This window comes from Suillus subalutaceus (assembly GCF_016647625.1).
Source record: "Suillus subalutaceus strain FC151 chromosome Unknown DFJ58scaffold_49, whole genome shotgun sequence".
NCBI lineage: Eukaryota > Fungi > Basidiomycota > Agaricomycetes > Boletales > Suillaceae > Suillus > Suillus subalutaceus.
In genome coordinates this window covers 114,298-127,120 of record NW_024540298.1, presented here as the reverse complement: position 1 = coordinate 127,120, position 12,823 = coordinate 114,298, and the positions used below count along the sequence as shown (strand labels likewise).

General features: G+C 43.1%; 2 protein-coding genes across 2 annotated transcripts; one reads left to right on the top strand and one right to left on the bottom strand.

The window, feature by feature from the left end:
* Positions 1-999: 999 nt before the first annotated feature.
* On the bottom strand, positions 1,000-2,798 carry DFJ58DRAFT_727615 (uncharacterized protein; the record flags this gene model as incomplete). Its single annotated transcript, XM_041385500.1, has 2 exons — positions 1,000-1,706; positions 2,768-2,798. 2 exons carry the CDS (start codon positions 2,796-2,798, stop codon positions 1,000-1,002), a joined length of 738 nt encoding a protein of 245 aa, XP_041244202.1.
* Positions 2,799-3,899: 1,101 nt separating this feature from the next.
* On the top strand, positions 3,900-5,627 carry DFJ58DRAFT_745538 (uncharacterized protein; the record flags this gene model as incomplete). Its single annotated transcript, XM_041387396.1, has 5 exons — positions 3,900-3,978; positions 4,042-4,134; positions 4,186-4,337; positions 4,361-5,221; positions 5,280-5,627. 5 exons carry the CDS (start codon positions 3,900-3,902, stop codon positions 5,625-5,627), a joined length of 1,533 nt encoding a protein of 510 aa, XP_041244201.1.
* Between the last annotated feature and the right edge of the window lie 7,196 nt (positions 5,628-12,823).

The following is a 12,823-nucleotide window of genomic DNA, read 5'->3' as shown; positions in this document are numbered from 1 at the left end:
AAAAGGTGATGTAATGACTTCAGAATGTGAGAAGAATATTCTAAAAACTGGAGCAGAATGTTCTAGCAGGTGCAAATAAACATTCCAGAATATTCATGGTGGGATAATGACATCATTCTGAGTCATTATGAGTCATTGGAATGTTCTAGCAAATTCCATGGAACATGATATCATATCTTTCAACAAAATACCTGCAGGAGTGTGGGTGAAGTCCTATGACATCATTATGACATCATACCCTGTAGGTAGAATTTTATGAAGCATCTGATTAGTCAGAGCATCCTAATAGAAAAGTAAAGTAATGAAACACTAGAGAAAACAACTCAGAAATAATGGAACAAATAATAGTACACAATACACAGGCTTTTTAGATAGGTTTTTGTTAGGCTTTGAACTTTTCTCTATGGGTTTCTCTAGCCAAAGTGAATAAGCCAAAGGAAAGGCAATACCTTAACCTTCATTTTGCTTCTCATATCAACTAGGTCATTATGTGATTCCCATCTCACATATGACTTTTCTTCAAAACATGGTGGATTCATGAATCACTGAGGGAAAACTGAAACTATTGGACCAAGGTTTGATACCAAGGTATGGGTTGACTAGTCTGAGGACTAAGCTAACAGACTTTGTCTTTTAGGGGGATACCTAGTAGTCATGTCCATGCATGATTCCCAAATCATGCAGGACAGCATAAGGTGCAGCGGTTTGTGTAGTGATCTCCTCTGCAGAAATAACACACGTTGTTGGAGAGAGGTCGCATCTGGCTATACTCTCGTTTTACCACAGTTCCGGTGGCGGGTTGCTGAGGTGCGGGTTGCTGGTTAGTCGCGGGCGCGCTAGGAGGTGAAACAGTGGTTACCGTGGGCGCGATGCTGGGTAGCAAGAATACTGCTGTGTTGTATACTTCTTCCAAGGTGTATGGGTCGTTGGGATGGTGGTCGACTAGCTTGATCTCTAACCTTCGCTTGATGGCGGTATTGGCCGTGGAATGGATGCCTTCTAAAAGTAGCGACCGAGCTCGAGTTCTGCTATCCTACTCTTGTCAAGGAGGTATTGTGAAACGTGAAAGAACTTGCAGTAGAACTGTCCAAGTTCTTTCTTCGAGTGAATCGGTTTGCGGACTTGTTCTCTGCAAAGGTTTTCCAAATCAGTGCATGCATAGCGATGATTGCCTTCACATCCTGGGTACATAGCCTTGATGGCATCAACAAACTTGTCCCAATCTTTACCTTTCGCAGTGGGTCTTGATGCCCATGTTTCCGATTTGTCAACGGGCGCGTATTGGATCGCAGCCTTGATGCACTGTTCAGCAGTAAGTCCTGCATAGTCAGCAAGTAACTCCACATCCTCACAAAATGGTATGAGGCGTGTTGGTGTGCCATTGAACTTTGGCGCAGCGTCGGTTCCTCTAAGAGGCATCTTGAATGGTGCGGAAGACATGATGGCGGGTATGATGGTTTGAGCAGGTTGAGTAAAACGAGCGGGTTGTACGACTGGAGGAAGGGCGGTAGTAAATGGTGCTGTCGAGGAAGATGCGGTATGAATAGTGGGGTCGGGTATGGATGGCAGGAGAGTGCTTAGTCGCTTTCGCGGAGACGGGATAGAGCTAGGTATGAAGGAGGTGGGTATGAAAAGGTTCTGCCTTTCGGGTGAATCGTCGTGAGACGGAGTAGAGGGGGTGAGTGATGATGCGGTGGAGGGAGTGTCTACAGTAACGAACAGAACTCAAGGGAGCGGAAGGTAATGTGATGTTAATTGTCCGAGGGGTTCTTCCTCTTCTTTGAAGTCGGAGGTAAGATGGCGGATAACAGTAGCTTCCAAAGATGAGCGGGATCGCGAGTCAAATGCAGCGCGCTCAACTTCTTCATTGGTGGAATCTATTACTGAGTAGAAAAAATCTTCTTGCGAAATGTCGCTAAGGTCGTGAGGTTTTCGGGTCTTGGTAGGTCTAGGCGGTGTGCCTTCCAGCTTCAAATGGCCCCCTCGCGGTGGGCTCCAGTTGTGAAAGAGAAATAGCAACTAGGCTGGTTAGAAACTAGCGCTACTTATCCAAATAGGCGCGAGTGTAGTATTTGACCCAAGAGGACTGCTATTGAAGCAACTCCCTTCAAATATGCAAGGGTAGCGATAGTGCGAAGGACTAATAACCTATAGCGACCTAAGACCAAAAACTAATGAGTAGCGCTATAGCAATAAGTGACTAGCGACTAGTGAGTTCTGACAGAGAAACGTGCGTATAAGTGAGTAGTGCTATGCAAGTTGTTTTATGCGATAGCGCTATGCGACGTCTGACTAGCGACAGCGAGAAGAAATCAAAGGAAGGGAAAGCGAGGAATAAGGTAAGACAGTGCAAGTGAAATGCCCAATAGTGACTAGATTATAGCTCAACTACCAATAACGATCCCGACATTGCGAAAGTCAAACTTATGAGGGAACTTTAGCGACTCGCACTTAAAGCAAGTCAAGCGACACGTGATCAGAGAGATTGGCAAGAGCGGAATCAATTGCACCAAGACTAGGATATAGCAACTAAAGTGACTCCAACACCAGCAAAGGTCCGGGGAAGGGAAGTACTGTACTGTATGTGCGACGGGTCATTTTATCATACTGCGTAAAAGTTCGGGAATGTGTAGGCGAGAACAGTAGCGATACTGGCGAGGGCACAATGTAGCGACAGGTAAGAAAACATGCTGCGCTGCGGAACACAAGGATACATGCAAAAGACCTGCGACTGATGAGTAGCGACATTTAAGGAAAAATAACGCACCAGCAGAGGTAGGTGGACATAGGCAGGACATGGGAGGACGGAATACCTAGGCATTGGGCCGGGCAGCGCGCTATGGGAGAAAGCGGTTCCAAAGCGGATAGCTTGGGAGTTGAATAGCGCTGATGACTAGTGCCTTACTCTTTTCCTCTATGCAAGGCAAAATATGCCTATGACACTCATACGCGCCCAGCGCTGGTATGATTGTCACACTGCCTTCACAACAATCCTCCATCACCATCGTAAAGACTGAAGATTGCGATAACTTTATTTGTCATAACTGTGGTCTTACTGGCCATCATCACAAGAACTGTCCCACATATTTCTGTCGTGTATGTTGTAACCTTGCGCCAGGACACCTGTCGGTCTTTTGCAAAGAACTCAAAGGAGAAGCAGTAATCCCTTTGGTTTGGACGGACAACGGGTTCTACGATGCTCTCTCTAGATGGGAGGCTGATAAAGATGCTGCCTTAGAACAGATCTCAGTCGAAGAAGACGAGAAACTATTCTCTCAATGTGCAGGAGACCGTGACAACTATGACACTTACAATAATTATGAATGTTGAAATCGGTGACTTCAACAATAAAAACGGGGTAATGTTACAGTCAAAGTACGCCCCTATTCATTTTTCCTTCTTTTACTTGTATTACGTCACGATCACTATCAAAGCCGTCGCTAGACTTATCTTTTCTTGCCTTATCTCTGAATAATTGTATTACATCATGATCGCTATCAAGCCGTCACTAGATGACCTATTCTTGTTATCTCTGACTCGTCCTTATCTCTGACTCATTCTGACTTCATCATACCTGCCCTAAAGCAGTTACCATTCACTATATAAACTCGCTTTGTACTATGTAGTTCTTTACTTTAATCTTACTAGGTTTTACCTGGAACTTCCTTCGCTTAAGACCTCCAATCTTAAGTCGTCTGAACTTGATTCAAGTCAAGGACACTCTCCTTGTCTTGTCTTAGTGAACCATCGAACTCTGGTATACACCAGAGCCTTGAACCAACCTTGGCCGATTACTCTTATCGAGTAGCCATACGTCTGAACTATCCTAGTTCATAACAATTCCTCCCATAGCGTCCATCCAGGACAACAATTTCGTTTCTTATATTACCGAGGCTTGTATGCCCAATGCCACCTTTATCGCGGCCACTCAAGGCAAAGCTGATGCATTTCGCTCCCTCAACAAATGGATTGAACCCAGTATTACCTATCCATAATCTCTTAGAGACGAAAATCACGCCACTCAATCAACGTCTCCCAAAGACGAAATCCTTGCCGCTCATACTATCCCTACTAACCTTCTGAACCGCCAGGGACTAACACTGTTAGAAAGGAAAGCCCTGGAGGAAGCAGAAGGTCTGTTTTCTCAATATAACGCACCTACCATCACTGACAATCCTATGCTAGACTCAAGCATCACTCAAGAAGCTCAACCTGCCAAGGAAAGTGGACGTTTGCAAGTCCTAGGGTTTTATGATGCTCTGAATACTATTCTTGCACGCGCTACTCAGGACGAAGACAATGAAGACAACTGCCACCCAAACAGAATCCAAGAAGTTGTCAAAGAACATGAAAGGTGCAGTCCCCATCTCGTTCTAATGCCTCTACCCGTCCTCCTTCATATGACTCATCCAACCCTTCTTCTGTACCCCCGGCTTCTCGGGACAGTGTCTCGAATGTCGACGGTACCTTCGACATCTTCTTTATCCGACCACTTTCAACTGGAGGACCCATGCTTATCCCACCATCACCATCTATGACGCCATCATCAATCTTTCCTTCAACTCCTCCCAACTCCAACTCCAGCTTCTACAACAACAAGGCTATGCCGTCACTAATGCCTTCAAATAAATATGTTTCTCCACCAGCAGAGCCTCCTCCCATCAAACCAAAACTGGCACATGCCAAAGCATCTATCTATGAGGAAGACGTACCTATGCTCAGTCTTTCTGCAGAATCGTTCGAACCCACAACTGGTGATATCCCTTACCATGGCCATTTGCGCGCTGATGGGAGGACCACAATCTTGTTCGACAGACTGACAAATGCTCATGCTGAACAGTACCTTACCTCTACCTATGCCCAATATAATGATTATCATTCTGTTTACATCCCTAACGTGATCCACACCATTGAGTCTTTCTGTTCCTGCCAGGTCAACATCATCTCCAATGACTGGAATGTCCACATGTTCCGAGATGGGACATATGCTGGTCATCCTGTTATTTCTGGGGGTATTAAACTCCCCATGGGCGGTCCTCGTTTAGGAAGAACATGGCAGGAACGCATTCCTGAACTCCGTGACCACCGAGCACACATGCGCCACATAATTAATGTTCTCGACACCGTCTTATCCACTCGCATGCTTGCCGAAGCCACGACTCATGCAAAGACTATCAAGTGTGATAACCTCTTGCATATCCAAGGGGGCCTTACTGAAAAAGTCTATGCTGGTCATTATGATGATGTTAACCTGTTTTTTTTCCGAAATCGAAAGGAAGCGCCTGAATGCCTATGCTGCTGCTGCCGAAGCACATGGAGAGCCAGAGCTCGCTTCGAAGATCCTAGATGCCCTACTCATGCCTTTCCCCAACAAAGATATTGTCAGCACCCTCACTGAATCACAATTTCTCAACATCGGAACTTCCCAAGATATACTGCGCCTCACACATGAGCGAGATCTTGTACTTGGCATCACATGCACCGGACTTGCTATTGTTGCTACTTCCCCTTTTCGCTCCAAGAAATTTGACGACCTTGGATTCTCAAATGAATGGTATATACTCTCGGATATTAACGAAGAGGATGAGGAAGACCAACACTCAAAATCGAAAAAGTTCTTTCTCTAGCATCCTAGAGGTGAACTCTTGTTTTTCAATACCCTTTTGGTCACTTATACCCTGTTTTTTCAGTAATCGAGATTATTCAACTCCGTTTTCGTTTTTTCAAGTTCAAAGCTCGTATTTTTATCCATCGTGTTCATTCCTATCTCGACTCTTATCCCTCAGCAACAAACTCGTATAACCTCAAAAAAATGGACCCTCGGAGCCTTGAATCATTATCTATGTACTTATATCACCATTTTTACTCCGTTTTTAGTTCTCACGCCTTGTTCGACATGTTTGTTTTTGCTTGTCCTGATTGTTTCTAGTGCTTTGGCCTATTTACAAAAAATTACAATGCAGGCTTCTGTGTACAATAGCTAGGCTATGAAGAAAGGTGTTAAAAGTCAAGAAGTGATAGCTTTAGATATGAGTTACCAGTTCTGTAATTCGAGTCTTTTGCGGTCCGTAATTTCATCCAAACTTCCTAAGTTCAAACAAAGTCACACTTTAAGTCTAAGTCTTTCACATATCCCCGAAAAGCCTCAAGCACCGAGATATTAGTCTATCCCCAAGATATACTTGAAGATGAGACAATAGAGGGAATCAAACATGTCGATTCTCACACCGATTCTGTTGTCAATTTTTAGATGACAGAATTGGGTAGAATTGAGAATCAACAAGAATCGTTGAAGCGGCTCTGGAGCCGCTTCAACGATTCGTTTCATCATCAATTCATCAACATCATGTTGCCATGTCCAATTTTGTAATTTCCATGTGAATTAAAATTGCGAAATATCCATTCAAAACATATCACAAAGAAATACACTGTCCCCTACACTATGACTCAAAGGGCCTACTGCTGTTATAACCTGCTAGCTGTACCATAGCGAAAGCAACAACCAAAAATGCACTTGCAAAGTCTAAGCCCGCTGATGCGAAAGCTAAGAAGCAGCCCACCAAAACAGGCAAGAGAGGATCAAAGGGTCAGGAAGATCATAGTGCATGACCTATTGTTCTGTTACTATTAGTATCCAACAATGCCCAACTACAGATGGACTGAAGATCTTACTTTTCAGATGCTAACTGAGATCACTGACAAAGCAGGTGCTATGAGCGAGAATCATGCATGATTCAGAGGCAAAGTTGCAAGTAGAATCGGGGGTGTTCAAAGTTGGCATCAATTCAAGTCAAAGAATCGAGCCGAAAATCGGACTCAGAATTGGTTGTGAGAATTGACATGTTTTATTCCCTCTAATAGCAGAGTGCTATGAGAGACTTAGAAAATACCCAAATCAATTCAACCCAAGCAAACACGTACCATTACAAACCACATATCCAGAAGACTCAGACTATGAATATGATACCGATAGTGAGTCTGATGTCCTTATTTCATGCGAACCTACTGATCAACCTGAGAACACTCCAGTACTATCTATGTACAAGAGGGTTGATAAGAAAGTTAAGCCTGTATCAGGAACCTTTCCTCAGGAAGCTTGCGTAGATCGTCACTTTCCACACGACCCCCTCCATAATTTAATCCCAATACCCTGAAGCCTCCCAAATTCATTCTCTACTGGCCAACTATCCCAAGGAGAATATATGGATAGCTTAAAAATAAATCCACAAGGAATTCTTTGGCCTGAAGAGAGAAAACTTTTCAAACATATCATGAATCTAACCAAGACACCCTGCTTTGAGGAAACCAATAGGGGTAACCCTAATAAAAGAATCATACTGCACCCACCTATACACCACACTTTCCTACCATTACCTCATTACCCCGGAGAATTACAAGAATATTCCTATTCCTCCCCAGGATTTACAACAGAAAGAAGCTTATGAACTACTCAAATTAAAAATCAACGCAGGAGTATACGAACCGAGCCAGTCAGCTTATCGACCTCCTCTTGATGGTGTCTGTGTACTCAGAAAGAATGGGCAATTATACGACTAGTTCATGATCTCAACCACTCAACCAAAAAATATCTATCCACGATGCCGGACGTATTCCGATAGGGTACGATGATTTCATAGAATCATATTTGCTGGAGCGCAATGTTACACCGTATTCGATTTATTCTGGGGATTTGATGCACCCAAAATGCACCCAGATAGCAGAGACCTTACAGCTTTCCTAACTCCTTTAGGATTGCTACAATTAACCGCATTACCTATGGGATATACCAATGCACCTGCAGAATTTCAGAAATGCACTAGCTTTGTACTGCAGGACGAGATCCCACACATTGCAAATGTTTTCATAGATGATCTTCCTGTCAAAGGACCGAAGACAATCTACCCAGACAATGAAGGAAATCCCAAAGTCTTATAAGAAAACTCAGGGATTAGAAGATTTATTTGGGAACACGCTAATGATGTTCACCGAATCATGCACCATATACATGATGTTGGTGCCACTTTTTCCGCTACCAAGATTCAGTTATGCCTTCCTGATGTCCTCATAGTTGGACAGCGATGCACACCGGAAGGAAGATGACCCGATACAGAGAAAGTATCTAAGATTTTGAATTGGCCAATCCCCTCAACAGTCAAACAAGCACGAGGATTTATGGGACTTTGTGGGACAGTTCGTATCTGGATACTAGGATTTTCTGAGCTAGCCAGACCTATTACTCAGCTCTGGAGAAAAGATGCCCCTTTTGTTTGGGGAGAGAAACAAAACTATGCATTTGAGACTTTGAAAGAATGTATATGCTCTGCACCAGCAATGAGAAGCATCGACTATACCTCTTCAAACCCCGTATACCTTTCAGTAGATTCCAGCTTCATAGCTGTAGGAATCATCCTCTCACAGATTGATGATGACGGAAAATGACGTCCAGCTCGATATGGTTCTCTACCAATGGGAGAAGCAGAATCACACTATTCACAACCTAAGCTGGAACTCTACAAACTTTTCCGAGCATTACGACACTACCGACTTCATATAATTGGAGTACAGAACCTTCACGTTGAAGTTGACGCAAAATACATTAAGGGCATGCTTAATGAGCCCGACCTTCAACCTAATGCAACAATCAATAAATGGATTCAAGGAATCCTCCTTTTCAACTTTACACTCCACCACGTACCTGCTACCAGTTTCAAAAGGCCCAGATGGCTTATCTAGACGCCCTGTTGCCTCAGATGAAGAGATTATCCCTGAAGACGACTCCTGGTTAGATGAAATAGCACTATTTACATCTATCACATCACCATCCACACTTCCATACAACTCAACTGAGTTACCATCCACACTCCTGTCAGCTGCTGATCAGGAGCAGACACTGACAAACATCTACAAATTCCTCACCACATTAGAAGCTCCAAGCTTTGATAGTACTGCAAAGTGTAGAAAATTTGTTAAACGTACCACTCGGTTTTTCGTACAGAAGGGAAGAATGTATAAACGTCTGCAAGATAGACCACCCTTACTTGTAATTTTCGAACCAGATAAGCGAATTTCTATACTCACAGGAGCACATGAAGATTTAGGTCATAAAGGTGTTCAGTCCACCTTTGAGACAATACAATACTGATTTTTCTGGCCTCATATGTATACCAACGTTAAGCACCATGTACAGTCCTGTCACGATTGTCAGATTCGAACCGTTGTAGAGACTCGCATTTCTGCAGGCACATATGGGCTCATATTAAGAATTCTGATGACTGGCCTTTACTGCACAACTCGCACTATCATCCACTATGACTTCCCTATAGAGTGTACCACTTTCCCGCGAAATGTGCCATAGGTGCGACACTTTCCCGCACAATGCGCAGTATTCCCACGTGCGACGCCTTGCGCGCTTTCTTGCGCTTAAGTGCCCTGCGTCGCACAGCATCCAGGAGCATCCGTCCATTGTCCGACCAGTCCCTCGGTATGTCCCTTTCATTATCTGACCATATTTGGCATATTACACTTCCTATTTCATCATGGACCCTTACTTTACATCACTTTACCTCATTTACATACTTAGAGCGCTCCATATTCGGCTCTGAGCCCTGGGAGAGTGCTTAGGTAGAACTTACATACACTCATGTTCGATTTGCACCTTAGCTTCCTACCACCTTAGCTTCCTACCACTCAGTATCTATCACCAGTTAGTTCCATGCAATGCATGTGTCCATCATCATTTTGAGGCCCTAGCATCAGTCTATAGCTAGTGGCACTATCAGTAGCCGTCTAGATCCGCACTTTCCCCTTATCAGTCTCAGTATCCACCGTCTACACTTGTGCACCACTTGCACTACCTTCCCTGCGCTTCGCGCACTTTCGCACTTCGCTTTCCCGCGCGCGCCTTCAGCGCGTTTCTCGCACTTTCACCGCCATTCACTAGGGTTGTTCAGCATCATTCCGTGGATCCTTGCTTTCTTTGCTTCCCCTTTAGGGTCGAACGTTCTTGCATTCTGCAAGTATAGCAGCTAGGCAGAGCTCAGACTCACTTATACTGGCTGAGCACTTTTCTTATATGTGCCTGCCAGGTTGTGATACCCACACAGTTAAGAAAATGCATATATCCATAACTATCTCTACTGCCAGCCACAATTTTCACTGAAGATCTATATTGACATACTCAAGATGCCAGCCGGGAAAGGTTTGAAGCATCTAGTGTTAGCTCGAGACGACTCTGTCACGATTCATAGAAGGTAGAGCATTACAATCTGCATCCGCTAAATCTATGGCCAAGTTCTTCTGGGAAGACTTGTACTGCTGATATGGTGCCATAGGACAGATCGTCACAGATAATGGCTCAGAAGTTAAAGGAGCATTTCAAAAGTTACTTCAGCAAGTGGACATTCCACAGATTCAAATATCACCCTACAATTCACAGGCTAATGGGGTAGTTGAACTGTGGACATTTCAATATCAGAGAAGCAATAGTAAAAAGTTGTGGAAAGCACATCTCACATTGGCCTGAGAAAATTCCTTAGGCACTTTTTGCTGAAAATATTACCACCAGCCGTGCAACTGGATTTTCCCCATTCTACCTCCTCCACGGAGTACATCCCGTTCTACCTTTGAACCTTAGTGAAGCCACATTCCTTGTTGGAGGATTTCATGAGAATATGAATCCTGTTGATTTCCTCACGTTACAAATACGTCAAATCAAAAGAAGACCTGAAGACTTGAGACAAGCCGCAAAGACCTTGAAAAAGGCAAGATTCAAGTCCAAGCTTCAGTTTGAACAGAAATATCACCTCAGGATGCATAAGAAATTGTTTAATCCTGGTGATTTTGTCTTAGTCCGTAATACCCAGATCAAAAAAGAATTAAGTTGCAAAACAAAACCATGATACTTAGGACCCTTTGTTGTTGAGAGACAAACCAAAGGAGGATCTTACATATTAAAAGAAATGAACAGAAACTCTGTCTAGATGTGGTGTAGCCGCCTTTAGACTAGTTCCATATATCAACTGAAATGATCCTGCCTTGCAAGAAATTGCTGATACCCTTGTCAATGCTCAGCGCTCTGAGGAAAAATTTATCACCATCTGACTCTGATTCCTCTTCCCTCTCCCAGGACAAGTGACATTAACAATATAAAAAATCATAACATTATGAACGGAAAAGACCACACATATCAATTCAGTTTGCAGGATGAAATTACTACTTTATTTGACATTCTTCTGGAGGATTGTAATCAACTCCATAAGAATTTCATTTTTCACGACATCAGTATTCACTATTGACAAATGCTATACTACTGGGACAGAAGTCACCAGGAAGTATTATCACAACTATGTCCAAAATGCGGAGTATACTTCGAGTTTTTTTAGGATTCTAGAGGACTATTACCACCTCACAGATCCAGAGATTAGATGGAGAAGAGAGAGACGAAAATTAACATCATGACACGCCTTCAACTGAGGACAGTTGCTGATTTCTCGTGCCGGGTGGATGTCATGCATGGTATGTGATCCATACCATGACATATACACAACAGCAGTGACAGGGAAGGTAGAAGACACCTGACTGATTCCTATCACCAAGTTACCTTATCATTTTTTCATTCATTTCTTAGCTAGTATTTTCACTTTCAAACTTCACTCCTATTTTTTCCATGTATTTCTATTTTTCTATGAGATTCTATCTCTTTCTATTTTTCTAGGCACATTTAGCCACCAGACTTTTCCTCAAGCCACCAAACATGTTAGTAATCATGTCATGTGACTAGGAAATACTCTGATTTGTAAGGATTTAGCTTGATTCATCATGTTTGGTCATGATTCGTCATGCTTTGTAAAACTTGCAACTGTATTTGTAATCCACTTTGTCATAAGGCTGATTCAGCACACCTAAGGACTTGGTTTGTAAGCACATTCTTACCAATCCATGTGATGACTCATGCTTTTCATTTTTCATTCTTTGTAATACTACACTTCATTTTGTATGTACATTAGTAAACAAGCTGATTCAACACAAGTTTGTAAGCACATTCTTACCAATCTATGTGATGAGTCATGCTTAGTAAGATGGCCTCCCAAAGGTATATAAGGAGCCCATTTTCACCCATGCAATTTAAGCTTCCCACTTTAACTCTTTTCTCAAACCGTGTGAGAACCAGTAAGATCTAAGTGCAGGCCATTCAGCAGCCTTGAAGTTAAGAATAAGAAACATATATTCAAGTTATATACTACCTTACAGGGGTTGACTATATAACAAAGTACAGCTACCTAGCTAAAAGTTTATCAGCACTACTTTCCTCTCTCTTTTTCAGGAAGGGAGACACAAATCACGAGACACACTTCACGAATTCACGGGCACACACTTGCCAAAACATGTACAAACTTCACACTCAGTATTTCGAGACCACAAGGTTTAAACTAAACCAAGGAACAAGAAGGAGAATATTGAAAGACATTCCTCCCAAGAACTCAGCACGTTAGTCTACCACGAAAACTAGAAAAGTCGTATAGACCGTGTACTTAAGGACTGGCAAGAAGTCTTATCCTGTATAGTTGTGTTGTCACTATATACATGTCATATATAAGACCCTTAAGTAACAAGACACTGGGCCCACACATAGCTACCGGGATATACAACATACCGCATACCAATATACCTTGGCATTCCAACCAGGCCCATCCGTATTCACCGAGATCCCAATGCCATACCAAGCATTGCTTCCAACCGGGCCCCAACACATGGCTACCAGGATATAACACATACCGCTGTGACAATCATATTTCCACTGGGCTTGTATGAAGCCACTATGCAA